This window comes from Leuresthes tenuis, unplaced genomic scaffold (genome assembly GCF_036924035.1).
Source record: "Leuresthes tenuis unplaced genomic scaffold, fLeuTen1.0.hap1 SCAF_3, whole genome shotgun sequence".
NCBI classification, from domain to species: Eukaryota; Metazoa; Chordata; class Actinopteri; order Atheriniformes; family Atherinopsidae; genus Leuresthes; species Leuresthes tenuis.
Window position 1 is genome coordinate 6,260,134 of NW_027325357.1, and position 24,360 is coordinate 6,284,493.

Below are 24,360 nucleotides of genomic sequence, written 5' to 3' on the forward strand. Positions count from 1 at the left end.
CTATTTATTATTTCATTTCTGTAGGTAATTGGAGCATGGATTGGTGACAGATTATTTCTTTCTGTTCGATTGATAGGTGATTCTAATTTGATCCTAAGCGTGAGTGTGATTATGTATGGTAGTTTGTCTTGTTTGTTTCTGTGTTGGCCCTGTGATGGACTGGTGACCCATTCAAGGTGTTCCCTGCCTTTCACCCTTTAGAAGCTGGGATAGGCTCCAGCCACTCTGCGGCCCTTAATTGCATTAAGCAGGTATAGAAAATGTATGTATAGATGTTATGCAAAGATGATGACCAGCATGTTTCTAAAGGTTATGTTTAATCAAGTTTTTTATTTTTCCAAAAAAAGGGTTTAGGCACTGGATTTAAGGTTAGTGCCTGATTTAGAATTGTTTCTTTCTGTTTTGACCAACAAAGCACTGGCTTTGACACAGAAAAGCTGCCACAGTTGCACCAAGTCTTTGCTGGAGCTCAGAGCATAGAATGGCTTATGTTAGGGGCTTGGAACATAGATACAGACACAAACCAAACTGAGCTCCAACATGCATGTGAAGTTGAAGAGCAGTGCAAGGACATGAGCTCAGTGTTCCTCATTTTCTTGCAGTTCAGTGTTTTAATAACGCCAGACACATTTGTGAACAATGCCACTGCAGCACATAGAGAAGTATTCACTGTTGTTGTTTTCAGCTGAATTCATTAACACTTTCTTTAACTTTGTCTATAAATATTGTTTTGTGTTTCATTATCATAAGCTGGCGTTTATAGATCCTGCTTGAATCATAGAGTATAAATCCTGTTTCCAGTGGCGTGCATAAATACTGCTCATCATTTGGAAACACTGGTTGACATTGCTAAGAGTGTTCACAATCACAGGCCATTGTTAGAAATAGTATTTCTAAGCTAGGCTTGTGATATCAAAACATCAGTTTGTTTGGGAAATGAGACATGCACTGTGGTCTGTGAAGGTAAACTGTGTCCCTGCAGAGTGGTCCTTTACAGAAACTCAGGATACACTAATTTCCATTTTTTTAAAGAATAAAATGAATGTTGGTTGGGTTTAACAACATGAAATCAGGGATAAAAGCATACAATCTGACCTCTAAGTCATCTTTGTTATCACTTTTAATTATAGGCAGCAGGAGTAAAACACAAATCAAGTTGGACCTTTTACAACCATGATATATAAATGCTTAATTATACGCTCCTTCTATTGTTTGACGAGATATGCTTTTGAATTGTGACAAACTGTTAATTGTACCATCTTTAAGTTATCCTCATCTTCTTCACCTATATATTGCTCATGATGTCCCATCTGTTGTTTGCACTTAATCTCCTTTTTCTTTTTTTTTTGCCTCAATTCTTACACGTTACTGTATTCCTTCAGCTCTTATTTTCCTGAAATATGACATTCTACAGTCTAATAAGTGGAGGGTAGAAATATAATAAACATTATTTCTAAGCATGAAGAGTACAAAAAGCAATGATTTTGGGAATGTATTCTACATCAGAAGCCTGCAGTCTGTGGTGAAATAGCAAAATGTTTGTCATTAAGAAGACATTTTCAGGTGCTAATGCAGAGCATGTACAAACTGCTCGCTGAGTTGGTGAAGGAGATTGAATAGTCTACATTTGCTGAAATTCCATTATTTTGCACTGTTAGTGATTATATTGCACTAACACACTTAAATCTATTTGCTCTTAACTCTTGTCTATTGACAACACTTAATCTTAAAAAAAGAGGAAAAAAGTGCACTAATTCTTATACTTTTTATCGTAAACACTTTTATTTTTACCTTTCCTTCATCATACACATTAAAAACCCAATATATATCATGTTTATGTAATGTCTATACTCCAAAATAAAATTGTGGCACTAAAGCTTTTACTAGTTTATAATGTTTCCATTTCCTCTCACAAAACTTAAAACATGTACATGTTCTTATTTGTTTGTTTCAAAATTCTTCGCACACCCCCTTTTGGGGACCGGCCAGGAGTGCAGGGGCGCCAGTTCAGTACCCACACCCTCTTCTTCCTCAGCCATGTCTTTGTAATCGGTGCAGAGTGTGGTATTACATTGCCTTGTTGAAAACTGTATTAACATCCCTGGAAAAGACGTCTCGAAGGTATCAAATATTGCTTTAAAATCTCATTGTTCCTCTCGACATAGAGGCTGCCATCACGGAAATGTAAATGAGCTTTGTCAAGGGCTCGAATACAAGTCAATACCTTTGCAGAGCCTGGCTTTTAGACTTGTGCATTTAGTCTGGATGGTCCTTTTTGTCTTTGATCTTGTTAAAATGATGTTAAAAACTGATTATTCAGACTACAAAACACAAATACTGCAATAAAATGGAAACAAACAAAGAATCACTGTTTCTTCTTTCTTTTACATACTATCCAGATGTCTTCTTATATGATGTTGTAGTTGTATATCTTGTACAGCAGTTAACATTTGTCTTAAGGCTATTGTATTCCTTTTCTCATGGTACACAGCAGATACTTTCTCAAGTACTGTTTAAATGTCTTGTCTCGTAGCCCGTACACAATTGGACTGATAAACCTGGGAAGAATCTGAATGATGATGTAGCAAACAAAGAGTGCTTGTATGTAATATTTAGGGAACCAGTTCATCAAACCTGATTTTAAAAGTGGGGCTAAAAAAGTTAACATACTCAACAGTAGCTGGAAACCATGGAGCAGGATTGTGTTCCTGGCTTTCTTTATATTTCCATCTACTGAATTAGCAGCTTTAGCTGCAAAGAAGATGCTGAAGTAGGTGTAGAGGAGGGTGAGCCAAACTGCACTGAGATAAATTAGGTAAGAAACATCTCTCTTTTCTAAACTTATTGGGTGTCTGAACATATTATCCCTCTCACAGTATATTGTGGAGTAAAATAAGCGTACAGGCTCTATTGCTAGAACAAGGAAGATGTCTGGAAGAACTGACACTGCGCTCAAAGCCCAAATACAGCCGATCAAAATATATGTTCTTTTGATGGTACAGAGCTGAGGGTGTCGCAGTGGTAAACAAACAGCTATGTAGCACTCAACAGCCATCACAGCTAAATTTAAGGGAGTGTTGAGGGTGGTGAAGACAGTAAAGGTAATAATGAAGCAGCAGAGGGAAGCATTGATCCTATAGAAGACATAACTTAAGACAAACAGGCTGATAGTTGCAGTGAGCTGGATCATATCGTTCAACACCAGATGGATGAACAGGATGTAACGAGGATTCACGTAAAATATCTGAAAAAAGAAAAGAAAAAACTTCTTTTTCGTATGTTAATTCATCTGGTTTCTTCTACAGACTACACATGATGATAACTAGTTTCACTACAATGATGACTTGTTAAAGACATGAAGAATTACAATAAATTCTTGCCTGGTGTTTTCTGAAAGTGTGAATCAGTGTGCCATTGATGTAGTTAATTGTGAGGCCAAGAGCCAGGACGATCACATTTTTGGCCACAGCTGTGCTCGCAGAGTCTCGATACCTCACACTGCTCGACACGTTGAAGCCATAGGATGAGGAATTCATGGAGCAAATCTTTGAAGAGAAAACATTCTTATTCTAACAGCAGCAGAAAACATCAGATTTTTTTTAAAAAAAGTATTAAATTCACAAACAACAGATTAAAACAAACAGTAACACAGGCTCATAGCTGTAATGTGGAAGGATGGAGGAGAAAATAAATTGTTTTCCCACCTCAGCAGGATCCTTTCAGACTCCACTTTAACCAGTCAGGAAATGAGTTAAGTATGGCTGATGCCTTTATATAACCCATCTTGATGTGTAAACCCTGCTGAATGTGATGTCACTGTTATATCCTGTCTATTTATTATTTCATTTCTGTAGGTAATTGGAGCATGGATTGGTGACAGATTATTTCTTTCTGTTCGATTGATAGGTGATTCTAATTTGATCCTAAGCGTGAGTGTGATTATGTATGGTAGTTTGTCTTGTTTGTTTTTGTGTTGGCCCTGTGATGGACTGGTGACCCATTCAAGGTGTTCCCTGCCTTTCACCCTTTAGAAGCTGGGATAGGCTCCAGCCACTCTGCGGCCCTTAATTGCATTAAGCAGGTATAGAAAATGTATGTATAGATGTTATGCAAAGATGATGACCAGCATGTTTCTAAAGGTTATGTTTAATCAAGTTTTTTATTTTTCCAAAAAAAGGGTTTAGGCACTGGATTTAAGGTTAGTGCCTGATTTAGAATTGTTTCTTTCTGTTTTGACCAACAAAGCACTGGCTTTGACACAGAAAAGCTGCCACAGTTGCACCAAGTCTTTGCTGGAGCTCAGAGCATAGAATGGCTTATGTTAGGGGCTTGGAACATAGATACAGACACAAACCAAACTGAGCTCCAACATGTAGTGAAGTTGAAGAGCAGTGCAAGGACATGAGCTCAGTGTTCCTCATTTTCTTGCAGTTCAGTGTTTTAATAACGCCAGACACATTTGTGAACAATGCCACTGCAGCACATAGAGAAGTATTCACTGTTGTTGTTTTCAGCTGAATTCATTAACACTTTCTTTAACTTTGTCTATAAATATTGTTTTGTGTTTCATTATCATAAGCTGGCGTTTATAGATCCTGCTTGAATCATAGAGTATAAATCCTGTTTCCAGTGGCGTGCATAAATACTGCTCATCATTTGGAAACACTGGTTGACATTGCTAAGAGTGTTCACAATCACAGGCCATTGTTAGAAATAGTATTTCTAAGCTAGGCTTGTGATATCAAAACATCAGTTTGTTGGGGAAATGAGACATGCACTGTGGTCTGTGAAGGTAAACTGTGTCCCTGCAGAGTGGTCCTTTACAGAAACTCAGGATACACTCATTTCCATTTTTTTAAAGAATAAAATGAATGTTGGTTGGGTTTAACAACATGAAATCAGGGATAAAAGCATACAATCTGACCTCTAATTCATCTTTGTTATCACTTTTAATTATAGGCAGCAGGAGTAAAACACAAATCAAGTTGGACCTTTTACAACCATGATATATAAATGCTTAATTATACGCTCCTTCTATTGTTTGACGAGATATGCTTTTGAATTGTGACAAACTGTTAATTGTACCATCTTTAAGTTATCCTCATCTTCTTCACCTATATATTGCTCATGATGTCCCATCTGTTGTTTGCACTTAATCTCCTTTTTCTTTTTTTTTGCCTCAATTCTTACACGTTACTGTATTCCTTCAGCTCTTATTTTCCTGAAATATGACATTCTACAGTCTAATAAGTGGAGGGTAGAAATATAATAAACATTATTTCTAAGCATGAAGAGTACAAAAAGCAATGATTTTGGGAATGTATTCTACATCAGAAGCCTGCAGTCTGTGGTGAAATAGCAAAATGTTTGTCATTAAGAAGACATTTTCAGGTGCTAATGCAGAGCATGTACAAACTGCTCGCTGAGTTGGTGAAGGAGATTGAATAGTCTACATTTGCTGAAATTCCATTATTTTGCACTGTTAGTGATTATATTGCACTAACACACTTAAATCTATTTGCTCTTAACTCTTGTCTATTGACAACACTTAATCTTAAAAAAAGAGGAAAAAAGTGCACTAATTCTTATACTTTTTATCGTAAACACTTTTATTTTTACCTTTCCTTCATCATACACATTAAAAACCCAATATATATCATGTTTATGTAATGTCTATACTCCAAAATAAAATTGTGGCACTAAAGCTTTTACTAGTTTATAATGTTTCCATTTCCTCTCACAAAACTTAAAACATGTACATGTTCTTATTTGTTTGTTTCAAAATTCTTCGCATACCCCCTTTTGGGGACCGGCCAGGAGTGCAGGGGCGCCAGTTCAGTACCCACACCCTCTTCTTCCTCAGCCATGTCTTTGTAATCGGTGCAGAGTGTGATATTACATTGCCTTGTTGAAAACTGTATTAACATCCCTGAAAAAGACGTCTCGAAGGTATCAAATATTGCTTTAAAATCTCATTGTTCCTCTCGACATAGAGGCTGCCATCACGGAAATGTAAATGAGCTTTGTCAAGGGCACAAATACAAGTCAATACCTTTGCAGAGCCTGGCTTTTAGACTTGTGCATTTAGTCTGGATGGTCCTTTTTGTCTTTGATCTTGTTAAAATGATGTTAAAAACTGATTATTCAGACTACAAAACACAAATACTGCAATAAAATGGAAACAAACAAAGAATCACTGTTTCTTCTTTCTTTTACATACTATCCAGATGTCTTCTTATATGATGTTGTAGTTTGATATCTTGTACAGCAGTTAACATTTCTCTGAAAGCTATTGTATTCGTTTTCTCATGGTACACAGCAGATACTTTCTCAAGTACTGTTTAAATGTCTTGTCTCGTAGCCCGTACACAATTGGACTGATAAACCTGGGAAGAATCTGAATGATGATGTACCAAACAAAGAGTGCTTGTATGTAATATTTAGGGAACCAGTTAATCAAATTATTTTTTAAAAGATGGGATATAAAAGTTAACATACTCAACAGTAGCTGGAAACCATGGAGCAGGATTGTGTTCCTGGCTTTCTTTATATTTCCATCTACTGAATTAGCAGCTTTAGCTGCAAAGAAGATGCTGAAGTAGGTGTAGAGGAGGGAAAGCCAAACTCCACTGAGATAAATTAGGTAAGAAACATCTCTCTTTTCTAAACTTATTGGGTGTCGGAACAAATGATCCCTATCACAATATATTGTGGAGTAAAATAAGCGTACAGGCTCTTTTGCTAGAACAAGGAAGATGTCTGGTAGAACTGACACTGCGCTTAAAGCCCAAATACAGCCGATCAAAATATATGTTCTTTTGATGGTACAGAGCTGAGGGTGTCGCAGTGGTAAACAAACAGCTATGTAGCACTCAACAGCCATCACAGCTAAATTTAAGGGAGTGTTGAGGGTGGTGAAGACAGTAAAGGTAATAATGAAGCAGCAGAGGGAAGCATTGATCCTATAGAAGACATAACTTAAGACAAACAGGCTGATAGTTGCAGTGAGCTGGATCATATCGTTCAACACCAGATGGATGAACAGGATGTAACGAGGATTCACGTAAAATATCTGAAAAAAGAAAAGAAAAAACTTCTTTTTCGTATGTTAATTCATCTGGTTTCTTCTACAGACTACATATGATGATAACTAGTTTCACTACAATGATGACTTGTTAAAGACATGAAGAATTACAATAAATTCTTGCCTGGTGTTTTCTGAAAGTGTGAATCAGTGTGCCATTAATGTAGTTAATAGTGAGGCCAAGAGCCAGGACGATCACATTTTTGGCCACAGCTGTGCTCGCAGAGTCTCGATACCTCACACTGCTCGACACGTTGAAGCCATAGGATGAGGAATTCATGGAGCAAATCTTTGAAGAAAAAACATTCTTATTCTAACAGCAGCAGAAAACATCAGATTTTTTTTAAAAAAAGTATTAAATTCACAAACAACAGATTAAAACAAACAGTAACACAGGCTCATAGCTGTAATGTGGAAGGATGGAGGAGAAAATAAATTGTTTTCCCACCTCAGCAGGATCCTTTCAGACTCCACTTTAACCAGTCAGGAAATGAGTTAAGTATGGCTGATGCCTTTATATAACCCATCTTGATGTGTAAACCCTGCTGAATGTGATGTCACTGTTATATCCTGTCTATTTATTATTTAATTTCTGTAGGTAATTGGAGCACGGATTGGTGACAGATTATTTTTTTCTGTTCGATTGATAGGAGATTCTAATTTGATCCTAAGCGTGAGTGTGATTATGTATGGTAGTTTGTCTTGTTTGTTTCTGTGTTGGCCCTGTGATGGACTGGTGACCCATTCAAGGTGTTCCCTGCCTTTCACCCTTTAGAAGCTGGGATAGGCTCCAGCCACTCTACGGCCCTTAATTGCATTAAGCAGGTATAGAAAATGTATGTATAGATGTTATGCAAAGATGATGACCAGCATGTTTCTAAAGGTTATGTTTAATCAAGTTTTTTATTTTTCCAAAAAAAGGGTTTAGGCACTGGATTTAAGGTTAGTGCCTGATTTAGAATTGTTTCTTTCTGTTTTGACCTACAAAGCACTGGCTTTGACACAGAAAAGCTGCCACAGTTGCACCAAGTCTTTTCTGGAGCTCAGAGCATAGAATGGCTTATGTTAGGGGCTTGGAACATAGATACAGACACAAACCAAACTGAGCTCCAACATGCATGTGAAGTTGAAGAGCAGTGCAAGGACATGAGCTCAGTGTTCCTCATTTTCTTGCAGTTCAGTGTTTTAATAACGCCAGACACATTTGTGAACAATGCCACTGCAGCACATAGAGAAGTATTCACTGTTGTTTTCAGCTGAATTCATTAACACTTTCTTTAACTTTGTCTATAAATATTGTTTTGTGTTTCATTATCATAAGCTGGCGTTTATAGATCCTGCTTGAATCATAGAGTATAAATCCTGTTTCCAGTGGCGTGCATAAATACTGCTCACCATTTGGAAACACTGGTTGACATTGCTAAGAGTGTTCACAATCACAGGCCATTGTTAGAAATAGTATTTCTAAGCTAGGCTTGTGATATCAAAACATCAGTTTGTTGGGAGCATAATGCATACAATCTGACCTCTCATTCATCTTTGTTATAACTTTTAATTATAAGCAGCCGTAGGAGTAAAACACAAATTAAGCTGGAGCTTTTACAATCATGACATTTACATACTTTGTTGTATCTTAGAACAGTTTTTTTTTGTCAAAACATGTTAATGGTGACAATGTCAAGGCAGCAACATGTGAATTAGTTGCTATGTAAGTTTGTTCTCAGACTTTATAGTTGCAGTAATACAGACCATTTTTACCTACACATAGACAAGGCAGATGCAGAGAACAGGTCCCCCCTCAGTATTCACAAACACAACGAATCAAAACAACATGCAAGCAAAGGATGCTTGTTGGGTTACACTGTTAGCAGATTACATGTATGCTGCGAGATTTATCAACCTTTCAGACCTCTTGGACAACTTTATTTCTTTGAAAGAGCACATAGCAGTTTTCATAGACATGAACATTAGTGAGGGAGGAAAAGTGATGCTTTTAATGTAATCTGACTGCCTCAAATATGATCTGATTCTGTGGGAAATGCAGCAGCAAGAAAAACAGCCAGTGTGCCACCTGTGTTAGGGGTAATGTGTTAGAAAGCAACATGCTAAAGCACTCACATTTCCTTTATTCTTTTAACTAGTAATGTAATGTTTTAGTTTTGCGATTAAAGTAAATAGATACTTCTTATTTTGTCAAATAAGGGATTCTTTATTGTTGGGATTTATTGTACATATCAAGAAGGGCATTGTTAGGATATTTTAAGAGTGGAGTCCTAACCCAGCCAGGCCCAGAAAATCTTCAGATTTTTATCCAACAGTTGCATCATTTTCATTTTCCTAAATAAAAAAAAAGAATGTTCGTTGGGTTTAACAACAGGAAATCAGAACAAAATGCGTACAATCTGATGTCTCATAAATCTTTGTTATCACTTTTAATTATAGGCAGCAGGAGTAAAACACAAATCAAGTTGGACCTTTTACAACCATGATATTTAAATGCTTAATTATACACTCCCTCTACAGTGTGACAAGATAGGCTTTTGAACTGTGACAAACTGATAATTGTACCATCTTTAAGTTATCCTCATCTTCTTCACCTATATATTGCTCATGATGTCCCATCTGTTGGTTACACCCTTCGTCTCCTTTATTTCTTTTTTTTTGCCTCAATTCTTACACGTTACTGTATTCCTTCAGCTCTTATTTTCCTGAAATATGACATTCTACAGTCTAATAAGTGGAGGGTAGAAATATAATAAACATTATTTCTAAGCATGAAGAGTACAAAAAGCAATGTTTTGGGGAATGTATTCTACATCAGAAGCCTGTAGTCTGTGGTGAAATAGCAAAATGTTTGTCATTAAGAAGACATTTTCAGGTGCTAATGCAGAGCATGTACAAACTGCTCGCTGAGTTGGTGAAGGAGATTGAATAGTCTACATTTGCCCAAATTCCATTATTTTGTGCTCATTGCACTAACACACTTAAATCTATTTGCTCTTAACTCTTGTCTATCGACAACACTTAATCTAAAAAATTTGGGAAAAAAGTGATGTTGTAGTTTGATAGCTTTCACAGCAGTTAACATTTCTCTGAAAGCTATGGTATTCCTTTTCTCATGGTACACAGCAGATACTTTCTCAAGTACTGTTTAAATGTCTTGTCTCGTAGCCCGTACACAATCGGACTGATAAACCTGGGAAGAAGCTGAATGATGATGTAGCAAACAAAGAGTGCTTGTATGTAATATTTAGGGAACCAGTTCATCAACGCTTTTTTTAAAAGATGGGCTAAAAAAGTTAACATACTCAACAGTAGCTGGAAACCATGGAGCAGGATTGTGTTCCTGGCTTTCTTTATATTTCCATCTACTGAATTAGCAGCTTTAGCTGCAAAGAAGATCCTGAAGTAGGTGTAGAGGAGGGAAAGCCAAACTGCACTGAGATAAATTAGGTAAGAAACATCTCTCTTTTCTAAACTTATTGGGTGTCTGAACATATTATCCCTCTCACAGTATATTGTGGAGTAAAATAAGCGTACAGGCTCTATTGCTAGAACAAGGAAGATGTCTGGTAGAACTGACACTGCGCTTAAAGCCCAAATACAGCCGATCAAAATATATGTTCTTTTGATGGTACAGAGCTGAGGGTGTCGCAGTGGTAAACAAACAGCTATGTAGCACTCAACAGCCATCACAGCTAAATTTAAGGGAGTGTTGAGGGTGGTGAAGACAGTAAAGGTAATAATGAAGCAGCAGAGGGAAGCATTGATCCTATAGAAGACATAACTTAAGACAAACAGGCTGATAGTTGCAGTGAGCTGGATCATATCGTTCAACACCAGATGGATGAACAGGATGTAACGAGGATTCACGTAAAATATCTGAAAAAAGAAAAGAAAAAACTTCTTTTTCGTATGTTAATTCATCTGGTTTCTTCTACAGACTGCATATGATGATAACTAGTTTCACTACAATGATGACTTGTTAAAGACATGAAGAATTACAATAAATTCTTACCTGGTGTTTTCTGAAAGTGTGAATCAGTGTGCCATTAATGTAGTTAATAGTGAGGCCAAGAGCCAGGACAATCACATTTTTGGCCACAGCTGTGCTCGCAGAGTCTCGATACCTCACACTGCTCGACACGTTGAAGCCATAGGATGAGGAATTCATGGAGCAAATCTTTGAAGAGAAAACATTCTTATTCTAACAGCAGCAGAAAACCTCAGATTTTCAAGTATTATATTCACATGAAACAGATTAAAACAAGTACAAACACAGGCTCATAGTACAGCTATGTGGAAGGATGGAGGAGAAAATAAATTGTTTTCCCACCTCAGCAGGATCCTTTCAGACTCCACTTTAACCAGTCAGGAAATGAGTTAAGTATGGCTGATGCCTTTATATAACCCATCTTGATGTGTAAACCCTGCTGAATGTGATGTCACTGTTATATCCTGTCTATTTATTATCTAATTTCTGTAGGTAATTGGAGCATGGATTGGTGACAGATTATTTTGTACCACAGTACTGACTTCTACTACATATGGTCATATTTCCCTGACAAAAACTTCTGTGCTTGGTAACCTGTCCCTACAGGTCAACTGTAGAAACAATGGAGCAATACCATGGGTTTGTCACCTTGGTATTTTGTGTTCTTCTGTCTGGTTTCAGTTTTGCCATTTCCCTGACCTTTTCCCTCAGTTCCCTCCCATCTGGTCATCGGCTCCACTTCCTTCACCTGTGTTCAGTTATCCTCAGCTGCTATCATTTATCACTCTCCCCACAGTAATTTAAACTCCCAGTTTTCTTTACTCTTTGTCATATCCTTGTCGTAGTTATCCATGGTTTTCCCTGTCAGTTCTTGTTCCTTTTCCTGTGTAATGTTACAGTCTGGTTTTGTTATATTCTTAGGAGTTCTTTGTTTTTCAAGTTTAGTGTGATGTAGTTCCGGCCTTGCCATTATTTGTGTTGAAATAAATAGTTTTCCTATCATTTTTGCCTCCCGGCTCCTGCTCTGTGTCTGCACCTTGGTTCTCCTTCCTCGCCTACATTACTGAACCGTGACAGAGCACCAAAACACATCAGCACTGTGCTTATATAGCTGTGAAAAAACACAAACCACTCCAAAGCTGGTTCTTTACAGAACTCACTTAAAACAATCTTTACCCCCCCCCAAAGCATTTGAGCAGTTTTTTTGTTGTTTTGATCAAAATATGGTGATGGTGATAATGTCAACGCAACAGCATGTGAGTTAGTTGCTGCGTAAATTTGTTCTCAGAGTTTATAGTTGCAGTAATACAGACTATTTTTGTACATACATTACATACATACAGACCATATCTGCTCCCTGGGCACTGTGAATGGCTGCCCAGCGCTCCAGTGAATATGGCATCGGTCTCTATGAGTGTGGGACCCTGTGCATGTGTGTGTTCCAACAGGGGGGCCAGTACCACACTCTCTTCTCGCTCAGCCATGTCTTTGTAAAAAGTGCAGAGTGTGGTTTTACATTGCCTTGTTGAATAATGTATTGACATATTTGGAAAAGATGTTGTCTTAAAGGCAGCATATGTTGCTTTAAAATCTTATTGTGTCTTTCTGTATTATTACTGCCATCACAGAAATGTGTACAGCTTTTCCAAGTGCACTGATACAAGCCCATTCCCTCACAGAGCCTGCTTTTTGGACTTGCGGATTATAATAGTCTGTATGGTCCTTTCTGTTTTTGGTCAAGAACACACTGTGTCTGTTTGTTTTTCAAAAGAAGGTGCATACTAATTAATCAGACCACAAAACACATACTGCAGTCAGAAAATCACTTTCTTTTTTTATTTCACCTTACCGTTTAGTCCCATTCTTACTTCAAACACTTCTGAAGTTACGCAACAGTACAGGGTTATCGTTGAATTCTCGGTTGTAGACAGGCGAGGAACTATAAGCTGACCAATTGAGTACCTGTATCCTCCTCTTCCACAACAATGCTTTTTTTGTATTGTTTTGCTGAAAAATGCATGGACGTCCTTGGAAAATATGTTACTTTGCATTCAGTTAAATCAAGTTTATATAGTGCCAATTCACAACATACATATGTAATCTCAAGGCACTTAAAACAAAGGATAAACAAACTAGATATATGTCAGAATAAATCAGATTTTAACTCAATTCTTTGCAACCTTATTCATGTCCATAGAAACCTGCAATGTTACCGGCAACATATGCATTAATGCTGCCATCACAGAGGTAAAATCACCTTTTTTTCATGTTGTGTGATGATGCTTTAGATCCCAGGAAACTCAACACAGCTTGTGACAAGGTTTTAGGAGACTTTGTTTTCACACAGAAAGTTTTAAATAGCATTTATTGCATTGCTTAAAAAAGGCTTTCTAAAGTATTTCTTCCTCATGGGTTCACACCAGCTATGAAGGAATTGCGGTTATTGTTCCTTCAGATGCAGCAGCATTGGTTGTCAAGCTGGGGCTTACACCCTCACCCTTTATTCACAACATTTCCACCATATTCTTTGACTTGTTAGATAGTATTCACTGCAGAGGGACAAATGTGTAGATGTCCTCCCAGCTTTCCTTGAGATAAATTGAGTTTAAAGAGTTCAATGATTGTCTATGTATTTCCATCTCAAAGATGCAGCCATTCTTGGATACTGCTTTTGTGCCAAACACACTTTGTTGCTATCTTGACTGCAAAAGTTTTAATATTTTTTTAATATAATTAATAGCCCTGCTATTGTAACTGCTCCGTTTCATCTTTATTTTTGGAATTATGTTTCATGTCAGATTTACAGAAATGTGTTTATTTTGTTTAAACAAATTAATTAAAGTTAAAGGGGGATAAGAAGATGTTTTCATGTTTTGAAAAAAAAAAAAGAAAGACTTTGCTAACTTTTTACATTTTGAATATTAATTATTGTTCAGTATCCAGTACAGCAGCATGTGTTTTACTAAAAGCTAAATTTTTCCTTTTCTCATGGTACACAGCAGATACTTTCTCAAGTACTGTTTAAATGTCTTGTCTCGTAGCCCGTACACAACTGGACTGACAAACCTGGGGACAATCTGGATGATGATGAACCAAACAAAGAGTGCTTGTGTATAATATTTAGGGAACCAGTTCATCAAACCTGATTTTAAAAGTGGGGCTAAAAAAGTTAACATACTCAACAGTAGCTGGAAACCATGGAGCAGGATTGTGTTCCTGGCTTTCTTTATATTTCCATCTACTGAATTAGCAGCTTTAGCTGCAAAGAAGATGCTGAAGTAGGTGTAGAGGAGGGTGAGCCAAACTCCACTGAGATAAATTAGGTAAGAAACATCTCTCTTTTCTAAACTTATTGGGTGTCGGAACAAATGATCCCTATCACAAAATATTGTGGAATAAAATAAGCGTGCAGGCTCTGTTGCCAGAATAATGAAGATGTGTGGCAAAACTGACACTGCACTAAAAGTCCAAATACAGCCGATCAAAATATATGTTCTTTTGATGGTACAGAGCTGAGGGTGTCGCAGTGGTAAACAAACAGCTATGTAGCACTCAACAGCCATCACAGCTAAATTTAAGGGAGTGTTGAGGGTGGTGAAGACAGCAAAGGTAATAATGAAGCAGCAGAGGGAAGCATTGATCCTATAGAAGACATAACTTGAGATAAACAGGCTGATAGCTGCAGTGAGCTGGATCATATCGTTCAACACCAGATGGATGAACAGGATGTAACGAGGATTCACGTAAAATATCTGAAAAAAGAAAAGAAAAAACTTCTTTTTCGTATGTTAATTCATCTGGTTTCTTCTACAGACTACATATGATGATAACTAGTTTCACTACAATGATGACTTGTTAAAGACATGAAGAATTACAATAAATTCTTGCCTGGTGTTTTCTGAAAGTGTGAATCAGTGTGCCATTGATGTAGTTAATAGTGAGGCCAAGAGCCAGAACGATCACATTTTTGGCCACAGCTGTGCTCGCAGAGTCTCGATAAGTCAGACTGCTCGACACGTTGTAGTCATAAGATGAGGAATTCATGGAGCAAATCTTTGAAGAGAAAACTTTTTTTTTTTTAAACAATTCTGAAAAGAGAATGAATTAGATACAATTTATCTTCACATTTGATGAATTATTCATACATAGTCCCCTCCTAAAACTACATTTGCAATAGTATTCGATATTTATAAAAGTCAATAACAGGCTAAAATCTTGCAGAGGTTGGTTGTTATTGAACTTTTTCCCCTTTGATAGCTTATTACCACATTTTACAAAAAAAATCCCAAAAAAGAGAAAACCTTTATTAAAAAAAAAAGAATGAACTACAGCAAGTTTAGACTTTAACTATTTTTAAGATGTATGCTGAGCAAATAATAACACTTTTGAATAAAGTTCAGTGCTTAAACGTTAAATTCACATAAAAAATATTGTGTTTTGGGGTTCCAGAGGCTGCAGTCTTGTTGCAGCTGGCTGCTTAACATTCCTTCTGCGTCTCTGCCCCTATTTCCTATCAAGCAACTGAACCAAAGACCACATCTCAAGAAAGCCTTTAAATTTTTTTTATTCTTTTTATGTCTTGATACTTAAAAAATAAAAAGTAACTTCATATAAACCAACTGTATATTTGCATGCTGAATTGTTTAATTTAGGAGTTTAAAAAGTAGTAATTACAGAAAAAAGGCTTGAGATTAAGCACATAAAACATTGTCACAGCATTGAACATGGAAGGGAAATATGGAGGACTTTCTTACCTCAGCAAGATCACATTAAAACTCCACGTCGACTAGTCATAAAATGAGTAAATCATTGCTGTATTTATATTGAGCAGAGGCTCTGCTGAATGTGACGTCACTGGGATGTATTTCTGTGCATTAGTTAAATGTCTGCATCAGGACCACCACCAGACTTATCAAAAGAACATACTTAATGACTGTGGTCTGTGGCTTAATGATGATTCACCTTAAGTGTTATCTTTTTAAGTACACAGATATGATTCTTTTTCATGTGCTTACTGAATGCCTTTTCAAGTAAACCATAGAAAACAGGGCTTATAGAGCGAGGAAGAATCTGAATAAGGACAGCATTTGTAAAGTTCATGGTTCTTCTTCCTTTAGGGAATATGTCATAACTCTATGAAAGACAACCTGTATATTGCTAATGAAAGCAGTCGCAGGGCTTGAGTGCCAAAACAGGAGCAAAGAACAGCACTTTTAGTCTGTTATAATATGCTTTTTACTATCTCATCAATGGGGCCAGATTAATTTTATAATTATATTCAGTTTTCAGTGATGAAGAGCAAAGATAAGTCATAAACACTCAGCTATAACATTAACTGAGAAAATTAGGCAGTCTGAATCCACAAGGAATATTGTTGGACCTAAAAGCAGAGCTAGGTGGTTTATCAGTTTTAAAATGGGACCTATTGCTTCTCATTAGTTGGAATGAAGGTTGTTATAGGTTGTTGTTGGTACAATAACTGATAGCTGATGCTGAGTCAATGATCAAAAACTATTTTTCAGACTAAATAATCGTAAATAGGTGGATTCTATCATGGAGCTGCATCTGTGACAGCCTGTTGCTTCGCCAATATAGTGTGCGTCTTTGTATCTGCTTGAGATTTTCTACTGAGCTTTTTTCTTTTAAAATCATATTCTCAAAGTAATTCAAACTTTTTCCTACAATTGTTTGAAAGCTTAAGGGATTCTGACACTTTAAACATATTCTGAGTAACGAGGCCAACAGGAGAATTGTTTACACATGGGAACAGTTTATTGAGCTTTTCAAAACCCAAATACCCAAAAACCCAAATCAAGATGAGATTAAAAGAAGATGTTGTAGGACTGGAACAGAATGGATACTCATAGGAAATGTAAGATCGCTGCCAGATAGCTTGAACGATCCCATTGCATGTTACAGCACATGTTGTAATACTGGACATGTTACTGATAAGGTTCATATCTGTTGGCTGAGCATCTCTATCCACGTTGTCTACTGAGAATGTTCACCTGTATTATTTTGGTAGCTGTATGTTTGTCACCCCGCATAACAGCTGAAGTTGAATGTGATATCATCACCCTAGTTGCTGCCAAACTAAAAGCTCAACACGCAAGGCCTCTCTTTACGACACCTCCAACTTTTTAACGGTTTGTCGGCTGATTTTTATTCATGTATCTATTTTTTATTGTTTAACTCATCATTCCTCTTTAACTTTCACTGCAACAATTTGATTTGTCTTCAGGAATTCATAAAATAGTTTTCAATTATCTTTAATATCAATTTTCGAAATGCATAAAACTGATCCTGAGCAGCATCATAACAGCTGCCCTTTTGTGGTAGATACTGATGCACTGGTCAAGGCAACTGTTCTATTATTAAGCGGTAGCAAGGTCCTCGTCAAAGGGGGGTGGGGGAGATGATAAATCCTGTGACAACCATTTTGCACCTCTTTTCATTAATTTGCCCTTTAGTTTAACTTTTAATCACTGCTTTCTTAATTTTTAGCATTAATTTACTTAGTTGGATAAAAGTTAGTGAAAACATCATGATAAGGCAGTAGAAAATAATATTTTTCTGTCCAAAACTTTCAGTGTTAGCGTAACCTGGTGTCATGTGACTGCAACCATGAAATACAATATCAAACCATAGAGTGTTGAGAAACAACAGAGAAGGTTCCTAACCAAGTAGAAGTGGCAACAGGTAGATGTAATTCTCTGGACATGCTGATTAAAGCAGTCAAGGTGAACTGTTACAATTAAGAGAAAACTTAAAGCGCTCACAGAAAATCACAAGAATACAACAAGATACAGAAGAAATGAGCCATGATTGTCGTGTTTCCCCCCCCCCATAGCATTAGGACTGTCATCAATTTTAAATTATAGGACAAATGTCTAAGTAATTATGATTAACAATTTAATTACTCAATTTGTATGCCACTAATGTACAAGCTTAATAAAACAAAAATCCAACCCTTTAATGGAATGGTTTATTAAAACAAATGGAGAACAGAGTAATAATAGTAAAAGAAAAGAAAAATGTTACAAGCCTTTTAGGCTTCCAACACAAAACTGCACAAGGCCGACATGTTCACAGCAGAAGGCATGCATCAACATAACATCATTATAAGGGTGTAAACTCTGTCAACCTGATCAAATGGCACATGACATTTAATTTACACAATTGTTGATTTTTGCCTGGAAACCATCCTCACTTTTTGTGGGTACTAAACATGTTTGGGTTTATTCCTACACCGACAGGTGGCAAACATTAGGTTGTCACATAAAAGAACTAATGAAATATAAGCTTTAGTGGAATATTCTCCTGGAAATAAATTGAAGTTTTGAATTATACAAATCATAGTCATGTGCTTGAACTTTAGATTCTCTGTATTTGAACTTTTCCAACTTTGTCCCTTTACCAGTTCCACATTTGAATAATTTTGTTATGATTCTCTGACATTATATAGCAGGTACCTTTTTAAGTACTTCCTGAAAGTATTGTCTCGTACACCATAGATAATTGGGCTAATCGATCTCGGTAGGACCTGTACAGTAATATAGGAAGCAAAGAGAATGGTAAATGGACTTGTACTTGTATAGCGCTTTTCTAGTCTAGCTGACCACTCAAAGCGCTTCACTACATGCCGCATTCACCCCACTCACACACATTCATACAGCACGTCTTAGGGGATAACTACGTGCTTTCTAAGCATTCACACACATTCATACCCCCAATGATACACTGGGGGAGCAACGTGGGGTTCAGTGTCTTGCCCAAGGACGCTTCGACATGTATCCTGGGGAAGCCAGAGTCGAACCACCGACCTTCCGATTGGTGTGCGACTGCTCTTCCTCCTGAGCTACAGCCGCAATGAGAGCATCATTGTAGTTTTTGGGGAACGATCGCTGTAGGATATCTAATAACAGAGGGGATGCATATGTTGTCATACACAGCAACACCTGAAACCCATGCAGGAGGATTGTGTTTCTGGCTTTCTTAGCATCTTTGCCTGCTGTTTTGGCAGTGAATAGAATCCTGAAGTAAGTGTAAAAGATAGTGAACCAAACTAAAACTAGAAACACTACATATGTAATATCTCTTTTTTGTATGATGAGGGGATTTGGGAACACAGTTTGTCTGATACAAAACACTTGGGAACGAAAGAAATCCAGTGGCTGTGTGGCCAAGGTGATAAACAGATCAGGAAGGACAGACAAGATGCTGGTGGCCCATATTAATCCGATCAATGTTACTGTTCTCTTGACAGTGCAGATCTGAACATGACGAAAGGGAAAGCAGATGGCGACGTAGCACTCCACTGCCATGCAGGCCAGGTTCAGAGGAGTGTTTTCAGTGGTGAAGAGAGCAATGAGGATCATAATGCAACAGACAGAAACATTGAGTTTGTAGATGGTGTAGCTGATGATGAAAAGTATGACGGTCAGAGACACCTGGATCATATCGTTGACCACCATGTGAATAAAAAGGATATACCGAGGATTCGTGTTGAAAATCTGGAGGGAGAAATCACATTAAACGGAGGAAAGAATGAACAAATTACAAATTAGCATGACATTAGTGGCAGTAGCAGAAATACCTGTAAATAACCAGGTCATGGGTCTGCCTGGGTCTCCTTACTGTAGAAAATTAAACTTGCTATAAACTTTACAATTTATTCAGAAACGTGTTACCTATTTTACTTTTAAATGCTGCAAAATAAGCCTGCACTTATGTCTGTCTTAGAGCCAAATACATTTTGGAATGACACTTGCAACCGCAAATCAAAGGTGACTAAACTAGCATGTTAGATAAAAACATATCAGACCTGGTGTTTGCAGAATGTGTGAATAAGTTTCACATTGATGTAGTTGATGGTAATCCCAAGAACAATGACAATCACATTCTTAGTCACAGCTTTACTGAAGGAATCTGAATACCGAGTTACCAATGTCGCATTCACAGATGATGTGTTCATCTCTTGAAATCTGAAGTTTGGAGATAAGCAGACAGCTTATGATCTTTGTTTTTTGTAGCTGTCAGAATGGTGCTCTACAATATGAATGAATGTACTGAAGATACAAAAAAGTTAATAATTACCTGCACAAATGTCACAAACACATACAAAACAGTTTATGCAAATTGTGCACCACAACAGATCTGACAATCTTATAATGTTTATTGGAGAAAAAGACAGCCCCCGCCCCACCTCCTATTTGCATAATGATGCAGAAACTCATACATAAATGTAAAAACAGAGGGAAAAACATGTAAATTAGTGGGTTTGGGGAAATAAGGGGCATAGAAACGGGTAAATAGCAAAGCAAAAAACTACTATACGATCTAAACTACTATAAACTACTATAATTCAAAAGAGAAAAATATTTGTGAAATGAGAATAAAATAGATAAATAAATAGATTGGGTGGAATAAATAGACGATGCAAAGAGAATAAGCAATAAAGTACAGAAAATAGTAGAAAATATATGCATAAAGATAAGAAAAAGTCAATCAAATTTAAAATAAATGACGATTTAAATCAATTAAGGTATTATTAGATAGTTAAACAAATATGGTTGAAAATTAAAGTAGATATATCAGTTTCTTCACATTTTGTCTTTAAATGATCATATAATGTACTTATTTTGATTGTATTTATTGGAATATTAATTTGTTTATTCAGCCATTTACATATTTTTGTATTTATTTCTGATCCTAATAGTTTCAGCCCTCCATAGCTTTGCACTCACTCCACACTACCGTTGATATGCAGAAATAGATGTGGTATTGATATCAACACAAGGAACCTTATCTGCTATTTTAAGATATGTTGTGAAGAAAACAGTGATTTCCGTGGCCTTAAATCTGCACCAATCTAAATATTATTCAAGACAGATATCAGCAATGCACATCCTGTTATAACACCATATTTTCTTTCCTTTACAATCAAATACCTGATAAGCAATATTTATGATGGGATTTACAATAGGAGTGTCTGTTTTGACATGTGTCATTCGGTGTGATGTAGGCCAGGACTGATTGGTTTTCTGGTGTGTTTCAGATCCGATCTCAGCGGCAGGCTATGGAATGGATTTGTTACCAAATAGTGACATTATATAAAAACATAATATAAAACCTATTCTTCTTTACCAAAGGAAGGGCCCCCAGATCATCAGAAACATTACAGCTGAGGCTTTTCAGGACTTTTAACGACAGAAAAACCTTTTGATTTCCATTCTCATAGGATCAGCTTCTTGGCCTTGATCATCCCTCAGAGGGAGACAGGTGTGTGTTTTTATACAGGTGAACTGTGGATTACAGGCAATCTGAGGATGGCAAATTGATCTTGTGGCTAGAAAAGCCTATTAAATGATCAATTTAATCATTTTGACCAGAATCCAAGTGAGCAATGAGAGCTTAGACAGGATTAGGTCTTATGCAACCTGAGTTTTGAATAATCAGGGGTGGGGAGTTGTATGAATTGGTCGTTCATGCTGTTAATAGAGCAGAACCATCTCAGTGTGGGACAGCTTAATACACAATCACTCTTAACAAGAATAAGACTCTTAACATTTATTCATGATTCAGTTTGATTATCATTGTACTACACAACTATAATTGGAAGTATACTAAATTACATATGGTTCCTACATGTGGTCCCTATGCTACAAAGAAAAAAGACATGCCATATATGCATGAATAGATAAGAAATAAGTCAGAAAAACCAATTTGATTTTTAGAACTGAGACTTGAGGGTGAATTTAGTTATCACATAGACTGAGGAAAAAAATTGCTATGAATGCTGGTAATACGGTGATTGGTACTTGTGTACCAGTCTCAGGATGGCAGCAGATTTACCAGGCTTTGAAGAGAATGGGTAGTGCCATGCTCTTTATCTTTATATCCTGCTTTTTATTTTAATATTTTCATACTTCACATCGTAGACCATGTATTTGCAGTTATCTCCTAAACTAAACTTTTAATTTGAGCATATTGAATGTTTTAGTGTGGCTTCTTACTTTCAGCATGCTTTACATAATAAATACCTTTTCAGGTACTTCCTGAAAGTTTTATCTCGTATGCCATAGATAACTGAACTAATGGATCGCGGTAATACCTGAAAAATGATGTAACAAGCAAACAGGGAATCTGAATAATTATTCGGGAACCATTGCTTCAAAGCCTGTTTCAACAGGGGTTCTACATATGTTGTCATACACAATAAGACCTGAAAGCCATGGAGGAGGATTGTGTTTCTGGCCTTTTTAGCATCTTTGCTTGCTGTTTTTGCTGTGAACAGGATCTTGAAGTAAGTGCAAAAGATAACAAGCCAAACCAGAACCAGATACACAATATAGGTATTGTCCCTCCTCTTGATGATGCTGGGATGTCGAAAAGCTGTTTCCCTGAGGCAGAACACACTGGAATAAAAGTAGTCCAGTGGCTCTATTGCCAAGGTAATGAAAAGATCAGGAAGAACAGACAACATGCTGGTTGCCCAAATGAACCCAATCAATATCCATGTTCTCTTGATGGTGCAGATCTGAACATGATGAAGGGGGATGCAGACGGCGATGTAGCACTCCACCGCCATGCAGGCCAGGTTCAGAGGAGTATTTTCAGTGGTGAAGAGAGCAATAAGGATTATAGTGCAACAGACAAAGACCTGTATCTGGTAGAGGATGTAGCTGATGATGAAAAGTGTAACAGTCAGCGTCACTTGGATCATGTCGTTGACCACCAAGTGGAAGAACAGGATGTAACGGGGATTTGTGTAGAAGATCTGAAGGGTCAGAAGAATAGTACATATGATGGAGGCACAGTTGTAATTATGTTGTAAGAAGAGAAGCTCCAAGGGAGGAGCTATTTATAATGTTCTTTTAATCTAATTTTCATTTTATTTCTTACAGATAGAATGATAACTGGGTTGCATTGTACTGTTTGTATGATGATAATAACAACTCATTAATTTGTTCATTTATAAAACATTCTTTTAATAATTAGTGTAAATTTACATCTTGTATCAGTATGAAACAAAAATTTAGAAATATTTTTTATTTACCTCATGCATTTTTTAACATTTTATATCTATCTATTTTTGTGTCATTTGTAGATTTTGTAATTAAACTTAGAACTATTTCTGACCTGAGCGACTGCCTGTCTTGGCGTTTTAATTACTTGTTAAATTAAAGGTTAATTCAAAAGAAGAGGGAAAAAATAAATATAAAGAGAGATGCTGACTGCAAATTGCTAGATAAGAAACACAAAATTATCAAGAAATCTAACATTATCAAATTTCAAGTCAGATTATCAGCGCAGTCCATGTATTCCACTGTCTGTGATGCAGCATACATCACAAATGGAGCCACAACATGCTGGTCTGCATTTCTATTAGGAGTGTATTATTTACAATAGCTGCTAAGCTGCAAATCACCTGTACAGTTTTGTGGATGTCAAGTTTATATTTTCAACCCAGACAAGTCACCAAATAATTGATTATTTGTTTATTCTGTTCAGATGGAAGATGGCCACTGGTCGAAGAGGAGAAAACTTTACCAGTTTACCAGATAAATAAATATGTCAGAGAAGGGCCTGATCTGCACGTGGAATATAAAGCTTGTAATGTAAGACTTTGACTCCATATGCATATTTCTTTAGTAAATGTAAATTTAGTCATTGCACATAATTACAAAAAAATACCTGACCTGGTTTTCACAAAAGGTTTGAATGAGTCCTGCATTGATGTAGTTGATGGAAATGCTGAGAGCCACAACAATAACATTTTTGGCAACAGCTTTGGTGAAGGAATCTCGATACTCTATGACCACAGTCACATTGGCTGATGAAACATTCATTTCTTGAAGGCTGTAAAAGTAACAAGAGGGAGAAAACATGACAATGCTGTTACTTTATTCTTAACTAGAGCTATTTCGAAGTTCAGATCGCGCAGAATGAAATTGAACTAGTTAATGCTCATACTCACCATTTAAAATTCTGATCTAATCCCAAATTGAGCTAGTTCTCATCATTTCCCACTTTTTGCATTCATCTGATTTATTTCTCAGCATCGGGATTCTCAAAATCAAAATGTCTTTAAGAACATTATTGTGTTTTTGGCACATAGCCTTCTTCCTCAGATTGATTTTAAGAGTTCATCTGAAATCCAACAGTCATGTTTGCAGGTTTAAATACAAAATCTCTGCCCTCAGAAGTCACATTTATAAGACCGGTTACATCACAGAAATTCTGCTTCTACCACACTAAATAACACCAGTGGCTCTAAATG

At 36.7% G+C, this 24,360-nt stretch overlaps 6 protein-coding genes across 6 annotated transcripts; all 6 read right to left on the reverse strand.

Annotated features, from left to right (window-relative positions):
• Positions 1-2,461: 2,461 nt before the first annotated feature.
• Positions 2,462-3,536, reverse strand: LOC140303218 (odorant receptor 131-2-like). Its single transcript, XM_072381896.1, has 2 exons — positions 3,381-3,536; positions 2,462-3,244 (listed from the first exon to the last, which is right to left on the reverse strand). The coding sequence occupies exons 1-2, from the start codon at positions 3,534-3,536 to the stop codon at positions 2,462-2,464; spliced, it is 939 nt and encodes a 312-aa protein (XP_072237997.1).
• A 2,753-nt stretch (positions 3,537-6,289) lies between these two features.
• Positions 6,290-7,364, reverse strand: LOC140303231 (odorant receptor 131-2-like). The gene is made up of 2 exons (XM_072381911.1): positions 7,209-7,364; positions 6,290-7,072 (listed from the first exon to the last, which is right to left on the reverse strand). Exons 1-2 carry the CDS (start codon positions 7,362-7,364, stop codon positions 6,290-6,292), a joined length of 939 nt encoding a protein of 312 aa, XP_072238012.1.
• Positions 7,365-10,183: 2,819 nt separating this feature from the next.
• LOC140303257 (odorant receptor 131-2-like) lies at positions 10,184-11,258 on the reverse strand. Its single transcript, XM_072381944.1, has 2 exons — positions 11,103-11,258; positions 10,184-10,966 (listed from the first exon to the last, which is right to left on the reverse strand). Exons 1-2 carry the CDS (start codon positions 11,256-11,258, stop codon positions 10,184-10,186), a joined length of 939 nt encoding a protein of 312 aa, XP_072238045.1.
• A 2,789-nt stretch (positions 11,259-14,047) lies between these two features.
• Positions 14,048-15,122, reverse strand: LOC140303288 (odorant receptor 131-2-like). Its single transcript, XM_072381987.1, has 2 exons — positions 14,967-15,122; positions 14,048-14,830 (listed from the first exon to the last, which is right to left on the reverse strand). The coding sequence occupies exons 1-2, from the start codon at positions 15,120-15,122 to the stop codon at positions 14,048-14,050; spliced, it is 939 nt and encodes a 312-aa protein (XP_072238088.1).
• A 3,397-nt stretch (positions 15,123-18,519) lies between these two features.
• Positions 18,520-20,052, reverse strand: LOC140303323 (odorant receptor 131-2-like). Its single transcript, XM_072382038.1, has 3 exons — positions 19,903-20,052; positions 18,954-19,591; positions 18,520-18,649 (listed from the first exon to the last, which is right to left on the reverse strand). The coding sequence occupies exons 1-3, from the start codon at positions 20,050-20,052 to the stop codon at positions 18,520-18,522; spliced, it is 918 nt and encodes a 305-aa protein (XP_072238139.1).
• Positions 20,053-22,095: 2,043 nt separating this feature from the next.
• On the reverse strand, positions 22,096-23,929 carry LOC140303355 (odorant receptor 131-2-like). The gene is made up of 2 exons (XM_072382086.1): positions 23,780-23,929; positions 22,096-22,857 (listed from the first exon to the last, which is right to left on the reverse strand). The coding sequence occupies exons 1-2, from the start codon at positions 23,927-23,929 to the stop codon at positions 22,096-22,098; spliced, it is 912 nt and encodes a 303-aa protein (XP_072238187.1).
• Positions 23,930-24,360: the final 431 nt, after the last annotated feature.

Coding starts and splice junctions, on each gene's coding strand:
- LOC140303218 (XM_072381896.1), bottom strand. CDS start 3,536: ATGAATTCCTCATCCTATGGCTTCAACGTGTCGAGCAGTGTGAGGTAT. Junction 3,245..3,380: donor ACACTTTCAGAAAACACCAG/GCAAGAATTTAT, acceptor TTCTTTTTTCAG/ATATTTTACGTGAATCCTCG.
- LOC140303231 (XM_072381911.1), bottom strand. CDS start 7,364: ATGAATTCCTCATCCTATGGCTTCAACGTGTCGAGCAGTGTGAGGTAT. Junction 7,073..7,208: donor ACACTTTCAGAAAACACCAG/GCAAGAATTTAT, acceptor TTCTTTTTTCAG/ATATTTTACGTGAATCCTCG.
- LOC140303257 (XM_072381944.1), bottom strand. CDS start 11,258: ATGAATTCCTCATCCTATGGCTTCAACGTGTCGAGCAGTGTGAGGTAT. Junction 10,967..11,102: donor ACACTTTCAGAAAACACCAG/GTAAGAATTTAT, acceptor TTCTTTTTTCAG/ATATTTTACGTGAATCCTCG.
- LOC140303288 (XM_072381987.1), bottom strand. CDS start 15,122: ATGAATTCCTCATCTTATGACTACAACGTGTCGAGCAGTCTGACTTAT. Junction 14,831..14,966: donor ACACTTTCAGAAAACACCAG/GCAAGAATTTAT, acceptor TTCTTTTTTCAG/ATATTTTACGTGAATCCTCG.
- LOC140303323 (XM_072382038.1), bottom strand. CDS start 20,052: ATGAACACATCATCTGTGAATGCGACATTGGTAACTCGGTATTCAGAT. Junction 19,592..19,902: donor ACACATTCTGCAAACACCAG/GTCTGATATGTT, acceptor TTCTCCCTCCAG/ATTTTCAACACGAATCCTCG. Junction 18,650..18,953: donor CCCAAAAACTACAATGATGC/TCTCATTGCGGC, acceptor TCCATTTACCAT/TCTCTTTGCTTCCTATATTA.
- LOC140303355 (XM_072382086.1), bottom strand. CDS start 23,929: ATGAATGTTTCATCAGCCAATGTGACTGTGGTCATAGAGTATCGAGAT. Junction 22,858..23,779: donor AAACCTTTTGTGAAAACCAG/GTCAGGTATTTT, acceptor CTGACCCTTCAG/ATCTTCTACACAAATCCCCG.